At 40.2% G+C, this 16,469-nt stretch overlaps 2 protein-coding genes across 3 annotated transcripts in view; both read right to left on the bottom strand.

Annotated features, from left to right (window-relative positions):
• Positions 1 to 1,580: 1,580 nt before the first annotated feature.
• On the bottom strand, positions 1,581 to 7,871 carry slc25a55a (solute carrier family 25 member 55a). 2 transcript variants are annotated; one of them, XM_037766921.1, is made up of 10 exons: positions 7,726 to 7,871; positions 7,135 to 7,214; positions 6,472 to 6,597; positions 5,562 to 5,617; positions 4,212 to 4,302; positions 4,003 to 4,121; positions 3,685 to 3,880; positions 3,426 to 3,580; positions 2,899 to 2,974; positions 2,644 to 2,803 (listed from the first exon to the last, which is right to left on the bottom strand). In XM_037766921.1, exons 2-10 carry the CDS (start codon positions 7,152 to 7,154, stop codon positions 2,644 to 2,646), a joined length of 999 nt encoding a protein of 332 aa, XP_037622849.1. In that variant the 5' UTR covers positions 7,155 to 7,214; positions 7,726 to 7,871. The 2 variants fall into 2 exon arrangements, with proteins under 2 accessions (XP_037622859.1, XP_037622849.1); XM_037766931.1 differs by lacking the exon at positions 7,726 to 7,871 and having other exon boundaries at positions 1,581 to 2,803; positions 7,135 to 7,154.
• Positions 7,872 to 11,003: 3,132 nt separating this feature from the next.
• Positions 11,004 to 16,469, bottom strand: part of tshba (thyroid stimulating hormone subunit beta a) — a 7,775-nt gene continuing 2,309 nt past the window's right edge. The window contains exons 3-4 of the mRNA XM_037766943.1: positions 16,270 to 16,468; positions 11,004 to 14,388 (exon numbers count right to left, since the gene is read on the bottom strand). Coding sequence (XP_037622871.1) covers positions 14,110 to 14,388; positions 16,270 to 16,431 — 441 coding nt within the window. The 5' untranslated portion in view covers positions 16,432 to 16,468 and the 3' untranslated portion in view covers positions 11,004 to 14,109. The remainder of the gene's footprint in view (positions 14,389 to 16,269; position 16,469) is intronic.

Genomic DNA, 16,469 nt, shown 5'->3' with positions numbered 1-16,469 from the left:
TGTGTGGTGTCAGTGATTGGTAATAGACAGACAGACAGACAGATGGTATGGTAGAAGCAGAGCAGTGGTGTCTAAATTCAGTCAGAGCTCTGTGACAAGAAATGGCAGCCATTCAGATTAGCAGCACATGATAAACATGAGTTAAAGGAACTATTTGTAACTTTCAGAAATGCTTCTTAACAGCGACACCTGTGGCCGTGAAATCAACGAAAGTCAGCGTCGGGCTTGCGCTTGCTCGCTCTCAATATACCTGAACGAGCATCACTCAAAACAGTGAGGCGACACACGTCAGCTTAAACCACAATATCACTCTATATTTCAGCTGCTTGGCAGTAATGTTAGCTGACCAGACGAAGGTCTCTCCATGAACATGATTTAGATCTGATCCTAGTGTTGGCTTTTCCTGCCTAAGTGCAGGCTGAGGCAGCGAGGCTCTGCAGCGTGTCTCCCTGCTCTCTCCGCCCGCAGCCGGAGAGAGCAGAGGAGACACCGGCACCCGGTCGGTAATGAGAAGACAACCTAAATCTCTGTAGAGCTCTGTCACTTCACAAGACACGGAAAACCTGTTGGTCTGGAGGAGCTGCAGCAGTTATTTCTGCACAAACGTCCCCTGTGCATTCACTAGATATTCTCAGAGCTAAACTAACTCTTCTGCAGTGTGTAGTGAACGCGCGTTCACGTCTAGAGGTGGAGTGAGCCGAGCTGTCTGAGTGAAGGCGAGCAGGCAGAGGAGGAGGGTACAGCGGCTACACGCGAACGCGCATATGCGAGCGCGCATGTGTGACGACCCGCTACATTTATGCGCGTACAAATAGTTACAAATAGTCCCTTTAAGTAATGCTGGCAGATGCACAGTTACCTAACAGACCACACTGACAGACAGACAGGGCGGGTCCAGGAGACAAAATCATCTCTGCAGGAGGCCCTCTCACTTACTCATATGCATTTAACTGGGATTTCTTTATATTTCTTACCAAACGTTTTAAGCACAATGTCGACGTCAAAGACCTTTGACTATTGAAGTCCGTTGACAGTTCTTTTCACTATACATTGATTTTATTTATTTATGGTTTATTTGCTGGGGACAGATACAAAATACAAAGACAAACTGAAAACAGCTATCCAATGCAATGTATCACAGAGTTTATAGCGAATACCAATTTGCAACACCCGTCCCCTAGAAGGGTTTTTATGAAACTAGAACAGTGAGGTAAAAAAATAAGAGGTTTTAACAGGATACAGCCAGATACAATACAGCAGCACACACTAAACCTTTGCTGCTTTTATTATAGGGGCTGCACGGTCATTAGCTTAGCAGGAGTTTAAGACCGGTTTAAACTAAGAATCTGCAACAAAGTAGCATGAATCTTCATATAATTTATGTAGAATAGGCCTGCAAACTCCAGTGGGATGAAAAAGTTGAGTTGAGTTTGTTTGTGATGCACTGTTTACAGGGCGTCGTCGCTGGAACAAACAAACGAAATGGCTATTTTGCATATTCCCCTCGTGTAAACAGATACTGGTTTCCCTATATTTGCATAGCCCTTGTTATACAGTCAAATCAATCCACGAACACAGAATGAGTACATTGCAAATTTTAATGTTTATATATACGGTATGTACAAAAAGGATCACAATCACAAAACATGGTAACAGTCATTTTTCACATGCTCAGTCACAGTAATAATGCCTTTTTTTTTTCTGGCCAAGCGTGTTAAGGCATAAACCAAGAAAAAAAAAATTATTTTGCGGTTCAGTTATGCATGTTAATATCTATACTGAGGTCACGGTGACAAACACATACATATATAATGTGCATGAATGCATCAAGTTTTTGCAGGTATTAAGATACAAACACTGCAGTAGACTACTAGACAACTGTAGGGCTAATATCAAGTATATAACAGGACACAGTTTACCGTTTGGCAAACCATATGGTCCCATGTCAGTAGGAAGGTTCATGATCAGTGAAATTAAACACTCGACAAATCTCGCTGAAAATGTATGTTAAAAAAAACAAATTAAAAAAAGATCCCTTTGGGTCCCATGTGTCTCCCGTTTGAAGCCTTTGTTCCAACTTGAAGGCTTTGTAACATGAGACAGCGATGGAAAAGGAAACATACACAGTACTGCAAGCTGCTGCATTCAGCAATTCAAAAATAAAACTAGCATACAAATTAATATGAAAAATGATAGTATGGAAGAAAACACAAAAATAGGTCTGTCTCTTTGATGGAGTGAGCTCCCCTCCCTCATAGAGGGAAACAGAACAGGACTGTCTCGGGGACAAAGAAAGAATAACACTGCAACTCTGAGTCCCCCCCAGCCCTGTTAGGCTAAACAGCTCCAAGTGCAAACATTGGCTACAGCCTACTGAAACATTGGCTACAGCCTACTGAAACGTTGGCTACAGCCTACTGAAACGTTGGCTACAGCCTACTGAATAAGTCACAAAAGTGTTTAAGTGCAACACAGCTGTCAGAGGATAAAATCATAGGTCTTCATAAGCCGTTCTCTGACTGTCAGAGAAAGGCTTGTGTGATATTTTTGTTGTTTTTGTGAGAACTGATGGTATGTAGCTGCCAGTTGTTCCGCCATCTACGCTCAGAAGGTCCTACGCATAGCCAGCGAGTTGATGTGCTCTCATGCCGACAGGATTTTCAGAGGTGAGTTGTCCAGGATGTATTCGCCAACTCCAGCGAAGTACATAACCTGTGCGATGCCGAACAGAGGAGCGATGACCAGAGCTCGACAGCCTGCTCCTTTCAGGAAGGCAGAGGGCCCCTCCTTCCGCATTATTTTACTGTGGAGAACCAGAGGGAGGAGTTTATGTATACGAACACACACACCAAAAAAGGAAAGGTAGTCATGTAACAATGAATCATTCAAGTGTCTTACCTCACGCAATCCACAACTCCACTGTAAGTCTCCTCACTGGCTCCTTTGTTCAGTGACTGCAGTCTAGTCTTCACAACTGGAAAAAAGAATGACAAATATTAAGATTACGTTCCCACTCTTTACTAGGGATCATTTTCAGTGACGATCTAGCTGGTATGACTAACAGGGATCGCGCCGTAAACTCATATGTTCCTCTCTGTGGAAGTCTGATTTAAAAAAGTGTTCACAGCGTATATTCTCTCCATACTCTCGTCCATAAACTACCATTTGAACGTTAACATAATCCTGAACATAACTTAACCCTTTCGCATGGCTCTGATAGATAGTAGTTAATTTTTTGGCTGAAGGAAAATAGGAGAACGTTGAAATCATTTTCCTGGACTACACAAGATTTTCCTGGACAGTTTACTTTTTTTCTCTCATTTTCCACATGTTTTCAATAACTATAAAAATTGGTCAATTGTTTTCTAGGTTTTCCAGGACGTGTGTACTAATAAACAGGACACATCGCGCCTCTCAAAACTCACCGTCACAAGGGTTAACAGCCACAGCGGCGGCAGATCCTGCAGCGCAGCCTGAGAGGAAAGCCCAATAGATGGGCGACGACTCCTCGGGGCTGGGTTTGCCAAGGCGGTTCAGGTTGGCAAACAGCGGGAAGTAGACAATAGAGAAGGGAACATCCCTGAAAGAAGTAAAACAAAAGAGTTGTTTCAGACTGAAAACCTGATACCTAGAAACCGGTCTAACATGTTAATGTGGTTCCTCTTCAGGAGGGAAATGTTTTACCTAATCAGCGTTGCCCCTAGCCCTTTGTAGAGCCCCTGGATGCCCTGCGTGCGGAGGAGTTCCTTTGCGATCTGTGTGGCAGATACAGCTCGCGGTGCCGACACCACCGTGCCGGAGTTGTAGGAGCGGCTGAGCATGGTGTTAGTGGCCACCAGCTTGGTGGGAGACATCATGACAGGTTTTTGCTGCTGGGCCGCTTTGGACAAAAAACAGAACATGTTAATATACACACACACACGATGGCAGTATTTTTGAGTTAAATGTACATATATATATATTGCACACATATATTAAATATCAACATTGTATTCTTCTCACCGAGTCTGCCCGCATCCTGTAGCTGTATCTTGAGCATTTCCATGGGGGTGGTGACAACGACCTGGCACATGCCGGCACCACAACCTGCCAGCATCTCTTTAACCACCGTCAGCCCCTTTCTGTTAACAGATAGGAGTAATATTAAGGAACACAATTGATGAGATGATAAGATTCTGTTTTTGATGATTTCATGAGATGATTTTGCTTACCCGTCCTTGGACAGGTGATGTCTGAAGAAGTCATTAGCAGCCAGCTTGATCGCCTTCTCTGGGGTGACCAGGGTCAAATTTACAGCAGCGCCTGATGAAGAAAAGAAGCAGAGTTAGCATTGAAGTCACAATCTCGTTTTCATTCAGCACATGTAGAAAAACATTCCCTGCCACTATCATTACAATGTAATTAGTCCATCGTATAGCCAATCTACACACAGACAAGACAAATGCTCAATTTAAAAGTAGCTTCAGTCATAATGTTGGAGGGAGATTATGTCAACAGAAATTACAATAAAAACATGTTTCAAAAAGGAAAATGACAATCAATCAAAAAATACACAAGACAAGAGGAGAAATGAGGAGGGTGATGAATGTTCAGAGGAAGATGCAAACATCAAGTCTATGAAGTACAGTGAGTACAGTGAGGCCCACTTTGTGTAGAGAATTTTAAAGAAAGGAAATATGTGTTTCTATTGAAAGGCCACGAGTCAGTAGGTTAATGACAACAAGAGAAATAAAGATATGTTAGTGAAAGGACAGACTGAATCCTGGACTATGTACTGTGTGTGCAGACTTCAGGCAAACTTAAAAACTCATCTGTGAGACTGTTGACCATGTAAAATAAACTTTAGTTCACCAAAGATTCATTTTCAAGATCAACCAAAGTCTGCAAGGACACATCTTCATAGTCTAGAGAATGAGGATCCACGACAAGTGGACAGGACAGTGAAGAGACAGCCAAGTAGTTATTAATGAGAAGTCAAATTACAGAACAAAACAGATGGCAAAACAAAAACTTGTGCCTATAGTTTAAATAGAGCAATATAGTAAGAACCATTAAATGATTTGCCTCCAGCGTGGCTGCGCCTTATCGGCTAGCCTTCAATATCCCAGGGGGACCCAAGTCTGTAATATGAAAAACACAGATGCAAACAACAGCATTCCTCACACAAGCAGAGACCCAGACTAAAAGGTCTCCATTTTCCTAGTATGCAACTATGTCCACAAGATATCACTTTTTCTTTTAGACATTCAATGAACAAAACTGATAAATAAACAATGTGTTTTCTTACTTACTGCATGAATGCTATTAAAACACCAGCTTAAAGCTGTAAAACCATTTTGAATGAGAGCAGCTTTGGCCACTTCAATTTCATAACTTATTCTGTTATTCTCATTACTATATTTTAAATAAGCAACCCATCATGCATTCAAAATACACTGTATCTGAACCAACCAACAATGTTCAACCTCAGCATAGAAAGATCTTACTCTCTCCAACATTTAATCCTGTCCTACACGTTTGAGCCTACTGGTTCTTAATATTCAGATGTGCATAACTCTTACCTCTGTACATGCCAAAAAACCCCTCTGATCGAACTGTCTTGACAAGGCAGTCCATCCTACGGAAAAAAGAAGGCGAGGGAAATATTAGTGGTCAGGACTATTTAAAGCAGCGTTATTCATCACGATGACAGCCTAACAAAAGTCAGGGATCAGTGACTGCTCTGAGTAAACATAGATGCTCGCCGCGAGAGTAAACGGAGCAGTACATTTCCACCCTTCAAAAGCATTTGGACCATCTCACTGTAAAGGAATGACGTCAGGAATGTCACTAATCTATACATTAATCATGGACGTCCTGCTTGTGTCACTGTGGGTTTAGCAAGAATAGTACTAGATAACACATGGGTGTATTAGTTAGAGTGCAAATAGATTTGGCAAACAGGGTGTTGTCGTGCAAGACAACAGTAACCAGCGCTTAACAATGCAGCTTAACAATACGGCTTCCCCGTGACGAGTAAATTTCCACGTCGGGATAGTTGACCTATCAGGCAAGTGGTCAATGATGATGAAAGTATAAGGAGTGAGCCTTCTTATATATTGTTGTTTTACCACCGCACAGCACTTTGGTCAACTTTTGTTGTTTTAAAATGTGCTCTATAAATAAACTACTTCCCACTTCCCTCTCATCTCTGTTGAGAGTTGCACATGCAGTGTATGGATCTGGCACGAGCATTTCAATTATCCTGGAAACAGGGTTTTAGCTGGGTGGCATGAGAGAGGATGTGGATGAAACTCCAACTATGTATTGTGCAGTTTGCTGCAAGTTTGAGAGAGAGGTGGATAAAACAAGACCATTAACTTTAGAACTTTTAATTGAAAATTGACTTCGGGCAAGTAGATTTCTGACCCACTTGCCTGACCGGGCAAGTTAAGAAAAACAAACAAACTCTGAATAACTAGAAACACTTACATGCTCTTGTAGACCTGCTGTCCTTGTCTCTGATTCTGCAACCTGGTCTTTACCAGGTCAATGGGGAAGACACAAGTAACCCCAACAATACCAGCAATACCTCCATTAATGAGCTTGGCTGGGAGGCTGAAAGGAGACAACAAAAAACATTGGTAACCCTTTAATGTGGAAATTCATTATGTCATCGGGAAAAATGAAATGAAGGTAGGCCTATAATTATGGCTGGAATATTTCTAATCACTGATTAAGATGCAAGCCATTTTCTAGATTAATCACTTGAACAATAATATCCATGTTTTCCTAAGGCCCATGGTCTTTAAATGTATTGTTTAGTTGAACCAACAGACAAAAAACATTTTTACTTTTAATTATGAAAATTAAATTATCTATCTTATTATTATTTATTATTATGAATTAAAGATCACTGATTAGGAACATACAGTACATATGTAAATTGATTGTAATGTACGATGTTGCATTATGTGATTTTATGTAAGATGTGCTATTCTGTATTTTTTTTTTTTTTTAAATGTATTTTCTTTTTCTTAAAAGCCTAACCAGGGACAAGGTCTGCAAATTAGCTATGGCTATTGGCTATATAATTAAGTGTAACAAACCTATGTATTGTCCCTGTCAAATAAACTAATAAATAAACAAACTCACCTGATCTGCTGCTGAGACATGATGACTTTGAAATCCGTAAAGATAGAGGTTCAAAAATGTAGTGATGTATGTGAATAGTCCTAGACAGAGAAAACAGGGGGAGTTAACTTCAGATAAATGATGAGGTTCCTGAGAACACACAGACTCTTATATGCACAGATCTTATCCCACCCACACAGCAGGCTTTTGGCTTATGCAGGCGCCTCTCAGGGTCACAGGACCGTGAAGCAGCAGCCCTGCTAGTGGGCGGGCTCTAAACTCGCATACCGGAACACCATACATGGGCATGCCATTCATTCTTGATACTGATCTTTCGTGCAGGCTGAATTTACAAAGAACATGAATGTAGTGGCATGAATTTGGAATTTGGAATTTGGAACGCAAAACAATTTGCATAGTTTCGTCTCATAACGGTTAAAGAGACGTTGCTTTCACATTCGATAACTAGCTTACGGTCGGCAATGGTAACCAAAAGCTCACATTCAGAACAATAGCGTCCCTAAAAGCGAACAAACTGGCTACCGAGAACAACTTAGTGGGTTTAAAACACGTAATAAATAAGTCAAACATAAATGAAAATATTTTACTCACCAAAAGATTATCTTGTGGTAGTTCTGTAAGGTTGTTTAGAGTGGTTAATGTCTGCCTCTGTGCGCCTCGCCGGTCTGCTGATATATACTAGAGAGAAGACAGAGTGGAAATTTCCATTGACTTTTAAGCAGGGGGCGGGACCACCCAGTTCTGTCCTACCATCAACATACAACGCTTCACCGCACAGCTCATTTGCATATCCGGAGCTGATTGGCTATTTTGGACCTCTTCTCTTGTTTCATTGGAAGACCCATCAGTCAATCCGCCCAATCCACCAATCACACAGCTGCAAAGATGATGAAGGGTGGGAGATGAAAGACACCATTGTTCTGTGAACACTTTCAAGATTCAAGAGCTGTATTTGCCATTGTCACCTATAATTACATTGGAATTCTGAGCAGTTTACACCCAGTCAGCTTTAAGAAAAGAAAAAAGGTAGAAAAGGCACAGGGTAATTACAGTACAAAATAAGTAGCACATTCAACTCAAAACAATAAATAAATAAATTATTAAAACATAAAGCGCCCTCAGTGTAGTCAATAAATAAACTAAACTACCCTCTGCATAGGAACGATACCCCCAGAATACAAATATACAGTATATATGCTCCATGACCATGTTAAAAGAACTTGTAGCTCTCATACAAATATTATCAGCTGCAAAGATGATGAAGGGTGGGAGATGAAAGACACGATTGTTCTGTGAACACTTCTTTCAATTATCATGGTTAAAAGTAAAATGAATACTTACATTTATACTTTTTTTTTTTGGAAAGATTATCCTTTAGCAGCTCACAACAAGAGCATGCTCAGACTTGCCAACAGCATCTCTTCTGATCCCTTACATGTTTTAATAGGGGAATATATTTTGTACTGTAATTACCTTGTGACTTTTCTTAAAGCTGACTCGGTGTAAACTGCTCAGAATTCCAATGTACTTATAGGTGCAAATGGCAAATAAAACTCTTCTGCCCTCCAAGAGGCGATTCAGAGTCCCTACATTTAACCGCATCAGGCTAAAGAACGCTTTTGTCCATCAGACTATCTAAATAATAATTAATGTGCTGCAAAAGACTTGTGAATCCAGAGGACAGATGGTCATTTTGTAATGGGTTATGTATGAATAATTGTGATGTGTTTTGGTTTTTGTCTGATGGGTCTTACTTGTCTGTCTGTCTATGGTAACAGTATGTCTATTGTATGTGTACTTTTTCTCAAACTGAGCTGCCTATGGATGCAAAATGAATTTCAGTGCAAACTGACAATAAAGTTGTATCGTATCGTAAACGGGTGAAGGGGTCAATGCACTGTGTGCGACCTTTATTACTTGTAATGGAGTATCTTTTGTTGGTCTCAATGCACATACACAGAAATAAACGTAAAGGTAAAACAAGGACAACGAAGCTGAACAAATCTTCTCTTAGATCTAAGATCTTATCTTATCTTATTGTAAATCTATGAGGTAAGATCATCATGGCATTAAGATCTTTCCAGATCATTCTGGTAAACTTGTTTGAAACACCAGTGAGATCTTTCCAGATCATTCTGGTAAACTTGTTTGAAACACCAGTGAGATGACATCATCCTAATCTGTGCTACTTTGGGGTGGACAATTACTGACCACACCTACTGTAATCAAGTACAATTAAAGTACACAGAGTGACATAATGTAGGCTATTGTGGGAAAAATACAGGTCACTGTTAAAGATGAATTACGCAACAGTACGCCACATAGTTACAATTAGCTCCCTCTTTTCCTGCATTATGAGTACTTTTAGTTTCGATACTTTTAAATGCATTTTGCTGATAATACAAATACAAACTTTTACTAAGGTAGGTTTTAAATTCACTTGCGGATGTGCAAATAAATTGCACTTAAGGGAGCTACAGTTCGCGACCTTTATTTATATTTTCATTGCTGTCTTTTCTTCGTTCAGCACAACGGTTTAGGATGCGCATGACTACTTAACATTGTCAGGTTTTAAAAGCAGGAATTAACTTGTAATAGAGTATCTTTTGTTGGTCTCAATGCACATACACAGAAATAGACGTAAAGGTAAAACAAGGACAACGAAGCTGAACAAATCTCCTCCCCTCTCTCATTCCCCGAAAGATTTCCTCGAGCAAGACGCTGGACTCGCTTGTGCGTTTCTGTGGAACTCTGTGGGTTAAAAAGTTGCCTGGTAACCAGACAAATCTGCAAGCTCCTGTTTTACTTGCTCTGGGAGATGCCATTTAATTTGCATTTGCGAATTGGTCTGGCGATGTCAGATAAAGAGAAAGAAAGAGAAGCACGGCCGTGACCTCACCTTGTATTGATGTGGTAATACAAACATGTTCTAACAGAAGGTTACCTATTGAATTACTCAAAGGGATTTGTCCAGGGTTTTATCAGACCATCTGGTAAATTCAATAGGTTTCAATTGCAGGTGCTCACTAAGTCTTGGGTGCTGACTAAGAAAAATTACCAGGTGTATGCCAAAGGCAAGAGAGCACTTGTTAGGCTTGAAACTGGTTTAACTGTGATGTTGGGTTTTCGACACATTCCAGTGCACAGAACCTGTCCTTTACTGGCACGACTTAAGCTGTGGAGTTGTGTAACAGTGGGTGCTACATCCTTTCCCAGGGGCACCATACATCTCGTACTTGCAAAACTATTCTATTCTGTTTGATTAAATTCTATTAATTCATACTTGGGTTATTTTGATCAGTATCTTTTGTAGTTAAATGTAGCTGAATCAGGAATCAGATAATCAGGGATCATATTAACATTCATTATAAACCCTGTTGACGCCAAAAGACGAGCAGTAACTCAGATAATTTCTCCAGGGCTTGGACAGTCTGTGTTCAGGATCTTATTATAAGCTGCATAATATAAAACTATTCAGTTCACTAGAAAAACTTACAATGCTGATACTGAAGAACATTTACAGTACAGTTGTGTATGCGCTTGTACCAGTTTGTTTGGTCTTTTTTTATTATTCAAACAATGCTGGAACTACTGTGTATGTTACAATGAATGTTGCAAACATTATACTTTTGTCTTCAACAATATCTCTCTATCTGCTCTTGTGAATGTGAAATCTAGCATTTAAAGGTGCAGTGTGTAAGATTTGGTGGCATCTAGTGGTGTGGTTGCAGACTGCAACCAACTGAGTACCCCTCCGCTCACTCATGCTAGTAGCTCTAGAAGGAACTGGCCTTCTACCTCCGAGAGGTCAAGGCCCAGTTACGTGCTGGTTAATCTTGTGTGACAAAGAGATTTTCCAAACAGACGGGTTAAAGCATAATAATACAATTTATTCCGAACAATTAATGTTGCATAAGTAAGATAACAGAGTTTACAGAATTCTGGATCCAATCAACGTGTCCCTGACAACATACAATGCATGTGTCAGTTCGCGAAGTCTGAACCCCGAGCTATCCCTGATCCAACTTTTTTATGGTTTACACAATATCAATAGTCATGAGCTTATGGCACGTGATGTTTTTGCTGCATATCTTCTTTTTTGTTTCTTCTTCTGACTCCATCCTCCCGTGACTTTGTGAAAAGAACAGAACATGCAGTCCCGTGTGCCTCCCCACTGTCCTCGCCCTTGAGTAGTTCAAAGCCTCTCCAAATGATGCCGGAGATTATTACAATGTGACTATATAGAAATCTACAGTCACCGAATCACCTCCTCAAGGAACAAAACAGTGCAACAACAACTGAACAGCCCCAAGTCCTTCATTCCTTCACCCTGAGTTATGCCCTTAGAAGCTAATAATTGAGAGACGGCGGCGGTAGACGGTGACTACCCTCCAGTTCCCGCTCTGGTAAACACTGCTACCTCTGTCAACACTTTCACCATTGTTTGCACTGTTAGCACCGTTGGCTGCGAGCCACTGGCTCACCATCGCCATGTTGAGAGTCATTGAGAGGAAATGGAAATGCTCCCAATCCCATATTTAGCGCCTTTTAAGGTATCACCAAAGTTATTACAATCCATCCTGAAGGGACCATGAATGTGTGTACCAAATTTTATGGCAATCGATGAAATTAGTTGTGGAAACATTTCACTCCAAACCATAAATGTGAATCTCATGACGCTAGAGGAAAGGTGAGTGGATCATAAAGTCATTAGGATTCATCGTCTGGGAGTTATGAATGTTTACACAAAATTTTGTGCGAATCCATCGGGTAGGTGTCAATGTCGAGATATTTCACAGGGTAAATGAAAACTTTGAGCAGTCATTAGGACAAATCGCCGGGGCACCGTGAATATCTGTAACAAACATCATGACTATCCATCCAATAGTTTCCAGACAAGTCACTAAAAACCAAAGACACTAAAGGCAAAGTCGGAGGATCATGTTCATGAATGTATATACTAAATTCAATCTTAATCCATCCATTACTTGTTGAGATATTTCAGTCTAGACTGAAGTGGTGGACAGACCAACCAACCAACCAACCGACAGACAGACAGACAGATCGACAACCCTAGTGCATGGCTGGAAAAAAAAATGGCCCATTTTTTCTAGTTGAATAAACACAACACAAACAAAACTGTACGGTTTGTCTGAATGAAAGAGTGATCGGTATGTGCGTCACATGGCTGGTTCTCTTGGACTGCTGATGGAAGCAAATTCCATTTCATCCACTGCTTTTTCCATTTGGGTATTAGGGTTTTCAAAACACCACTACACGGGGAATTTCAGCTGGGCAATTCAAACCATTGTGCCATACCAGTCTGATGATTTTAGAGTTATATAAGGTCAACCGTTCGTATAAAGTTATAAAGTATACACCCCAATTAACCCTCCAGTTATGTGGGTTTATGAGTAAAGCCATGCTCGATCATATAGACTCATTGTACTCATAGGACTCCTTTGCATACTTATATACTACTGAATTATATATTGACTAAAATTAAGGTATGAACAAGCACTAAAAAAAATTCTAATAAAATTAACCACATTTTAACGCATAGGGGTCAAAGGAAAAGAAGCAGTATTAAAATTGATAGACAAAGACATAAACGATGAACTTCAAATCCCAGAATGACCATTTTGTCAGCAGTTTGCAAGGTTAAACAGAGTGTCGGGTTGTCAGAAGTTGTACAAGCTTCCTCTCAAGGTTAGAGTGACTCAGCATTTTATAAACTGGTTTTCCATCCACACTTTCCCCCCATACAGTCAGCTGGACCACATCTAGTTTGTTTCACTTCTGCCCCCAAAACACACCTCCCCCTCAAAGTTGCATCAAGGCTCGTAATATTATGAATCCTGTCAGGCATCGGTGACTCAAATGCATAACTTGATGTGAGGAGTAATGCAGATGGTGATCACTCCTGTTGACTGATGAAAGCGAGACAGAAAATAATCCTCGCCCTTTGTGCTGTCCCTTCAAAGTTGATGTTTTCTGGCCTTTAGTTCACCAGCTTTCTATTCTGTTTTATATTTTACTAAATGTGAGAAGCTGTCAGAGCTGCAGAAGGCTGAGTTACATATAGTAACCATTAGAAAATAGTTTTTTCATCAACACAGAGACACTTTAATATATAAACTGTCACTGGCAGAAGAATGCTGTATATACAGAAGAGACAGAATATAAAATTAGGTGATGACAGAGCAGTGTCACCACATGATGGACTTCTCATACATTCTCCCACTCTGAACTGCTGCACTATTAATAAGCTCCAGCTGTCTTCCCAAATTCCCCTTGTGAATGGGGAACTACACATATAAGCTCTACTTGGGATGAGACAAAATGACTCAACATACAAAGTCACACTGAAATGATGGTGTTTGGTGACTCTTCTGTGAGCTTTGTGCCTGCTCTTTGGGGCTCAACACGCTCGCTGGTAATCCATTTAATAAGAGGAGGAGTGTCAACAATCATGTGCCTTCCAGAATGACTGCTGAGGCAAATATAGCCAAGTATCCCTGGGTGACATTGAGGAGCGTCACGGCCTCGTGTGTTTATGTAGTAAACAGAAAGCTACAGTATGGTTTATGCGATTAAGTCAAGCACGGCTTAGTCAGAGAGCTATTTAGAGACTTCAGCTTTAATTGAGTTGCATTCAGAGTATCCCTTTCACAGTAAACATAATATGTCTGGGAGTCACACACACGCACACGAGTGTACAGGTGGATAAATAATGACGCCGACAAAAATACGCACCAGCATCAACCCCCCCATTGTAAATTGAGAAGCAGAGCTGCAGCACACACGCGTTGGGCAACAAAGACACAATAAAACAGGCTGGTACAATAGGTACCAGTACAGACAGTGTAGATTTCACTGTATCTATCACAGATAAAGGATGACGTCTGTCTCTTCTAAAAACATTCACGGATCATGCAGTTTCAGCTTTTTAACAAGATGATAACAACAGAAGAATCAGAAAGGGATCACGTAGTTGCTCTGGCCAGGGTATGGGTAGATGCGTCTTACTGGTTTGGTACACCTCGCTCCGTCCACGCTGGCCCGGTGGGCGCACTCGTCGCTGTCAGTCCTGCAGGCACCGCAGTGGCAGCTGAGAGCCACGGGGTAGGTGAAGACGGCGTTGGTGTCAATGGGACAGCCGGGCAGTATGGCTGTGTGGTATTCCACCTTGTCATAGGTGCAGCCTCTCTGGATGAGGAAGCGTGGGCCGATTATATCCCTCATGTTGCTGTCCTGCTCACCACATACACAAACAAGAGTGAACTTATAATACATTTCAATTCCTTGAGAACACAAACATGTATTTAAGGTGCTTGTTTTCAACTAAAAAGGGAACTAAATGGGCTCAACATAGTTATATTTTTATGTGACTTGTACCTAATGTTAAACACAACTGTGAACTTTTCATGTTGTACTTATGGTAAATGGACTTGCTTTTATACAGCGCTTTTCTAGTCTACTTTACACTACATGTCAGCATTCACCCATTCACACACTGATGGCAGAGGCTGCTAAGGTGCCAATTTTGCCCATCAGGATCTAATCTAAATACTATTCACACACCGATGGCTATGCCTTCGGGAGCAATTTGGGGTAAAGTGTCTTGCTCAAGGACATATCGTCATGTGACCCAGAGCAGCCGGGGATCAAACCACCGACCTACCGATTTGTGGACGCCCTGCTCTACCCTCTGAGCCACAGCCGCCCTTATGTCAGGGATAATACCCAAAAAGTTGTATGTTGACACGGGGACTTCGAAAAGGTTTGCTGTATTTTTGGTAAAAACTAAAATGAATCAATAATCTTTTTGTTTACGATTTTAACTTTACTTTACTTGGGCATAAAACTGCTATTCGTACAAAAAATCTAAACTATCCTATGGCTGTTTATTACAATCAAGCAAGACATGGGAGTCAATCTTCACTGAAAACTGTTGCCCTCAAAATCATACCTAACCATATAAAAGGTGGCGATAAACTAAGAAAACACTTCCAATGAGAAACATTTTGGATTGTCAATTTAAAGGCTACTAAGCCTCCAGGACTGAATGATGAAGTAGACTTTTTGCCATTCCGGTAATATCCTCTGACTTTCTAAACATCATGTACATTTAAAGTCCAGTGACTATCTTTTAAACATTGTTTACAATGTTTTTACATATCAACATTCTTACTACTACTTATTTGAGCATTATGCAATACTCCTTGACCTGACAAATTGCGATATGCCGATTTATTTCTTATTTATGCCAATTTTGTATTTACAATATAGCATAATCTGGTTTGATTATCTGTATTAATTATTAGTTATTGTGTTTTGTCCTGTTTGGGAAAATGTCTCCATTTTATTGCCTATGCTCAGAAAATAAAATAAAATAATAATCACTATACTGTATATTTTTTCACCTGAAGATGGAGCGCCTTAGTATGTTTTCCATGGTTGTCTGCATCACTCGAGGACGAGTTATCTAGCAAGACTTACTCGATTCTGTCTCTTATAATATATTTAAATTCCGTGAGATAACAAAACTTTATTTATGGGCTTGTTTTCAACTGAAGACGGAAAGAAATGGGCCCAAAATATTTAAATTTTTATGTCACTTGACCTTATGTAAAACACAACTGTGAACTTTTCATGTTGTACTTATGTCAGGAATAATACCTGAAAAGTTGTCTGTTTGAAAAGGTTTGCTGTATTTTTGATAAAAAATAAAATGAATCACTTCTTTACAATTCTAACCTTACTGCAAAATCTTGGTCAGATTTGAGTCATTTTCAACATTATAACCACATTTTAAACCTTCTGTTAAGAAGATGTCGTAATATATTTTAAACATAAAGACCCATTATTAATTTTGTTGCAAATGTTATGATTTTAATGGGAACATTTTTGTATTCATTAATGCAGTTTATCTAAACCACATACCTATGTTTCACTCTTTCATTTTCCATATTTAATATATTCTAAAATGTAATAAAATAGTACATATGCTTTTATAAGTTATAACTACATTTTTTGAAAATACTTTCAATGTTTATTTTTCTGTATGATGGTTTTTCTGTCTTCTTTTTTTCCACCTGAAGGAATGAGTGACAATCTAGGACTTATACGTACCCTTGAGTAGCAAAATCCCATGCAGATGGTCGTGTTGATCGCCACACAGTAGTCGCACTCTGGCCTCTCCACGTACAGGGTGAAGTCGGTGGGTAAACACATGGGAACAGCTGGGCTGAACAGCAGAAAGAGGAGCCAGCAGGTGAACACTGCCGTCTCCATGTTAAGCAATGTTAATTTTTCCAAATCAATTTGGGACC

This window comes from Sebastes umbrosus, chromosome 1 (assembly GCF_015220745.1).
Source record: "Sebastes umbrosus isolate fSebUmb1 chromosome 1, fSebUmb1.pri, whole genome shotgun sequence".
Taxonomy (NCBI): Eukaryota; Metazoa; Chordata; class Actinopteri; order Perciformes; family Sebastidae; genus Sebastes; species Sebastes umbrosus.
The sequence above is the reverse complement of the archived record's forward strand: the minus strand, read 5'-3'. Positions and strand labels throughout refer to the sequence as shown.

Bases quoted from the DNA above. Each gene is read 5' to 3' on its own strand.
- slc25a55a (XM_037766921.1), bottom strand. From the start codon at position 7,154: ATGTCTCAGCAGCAGATCAG. The intron at 6,598-7,134 runs GTGAGTTTGTTT...GTCTCCTTTCAG, and splicing joins ATGTCTCAGCAGCAGATCAG to CCTCCCAGCCAAGCTCATTA. The intron at 3,581-3,684 runs GTAAAACATTTC...TACTTCTTTCAG, and splicing joins CTAGGGGCAACGCTGATTAG to GGATGTTCCCTTCTCTATTG.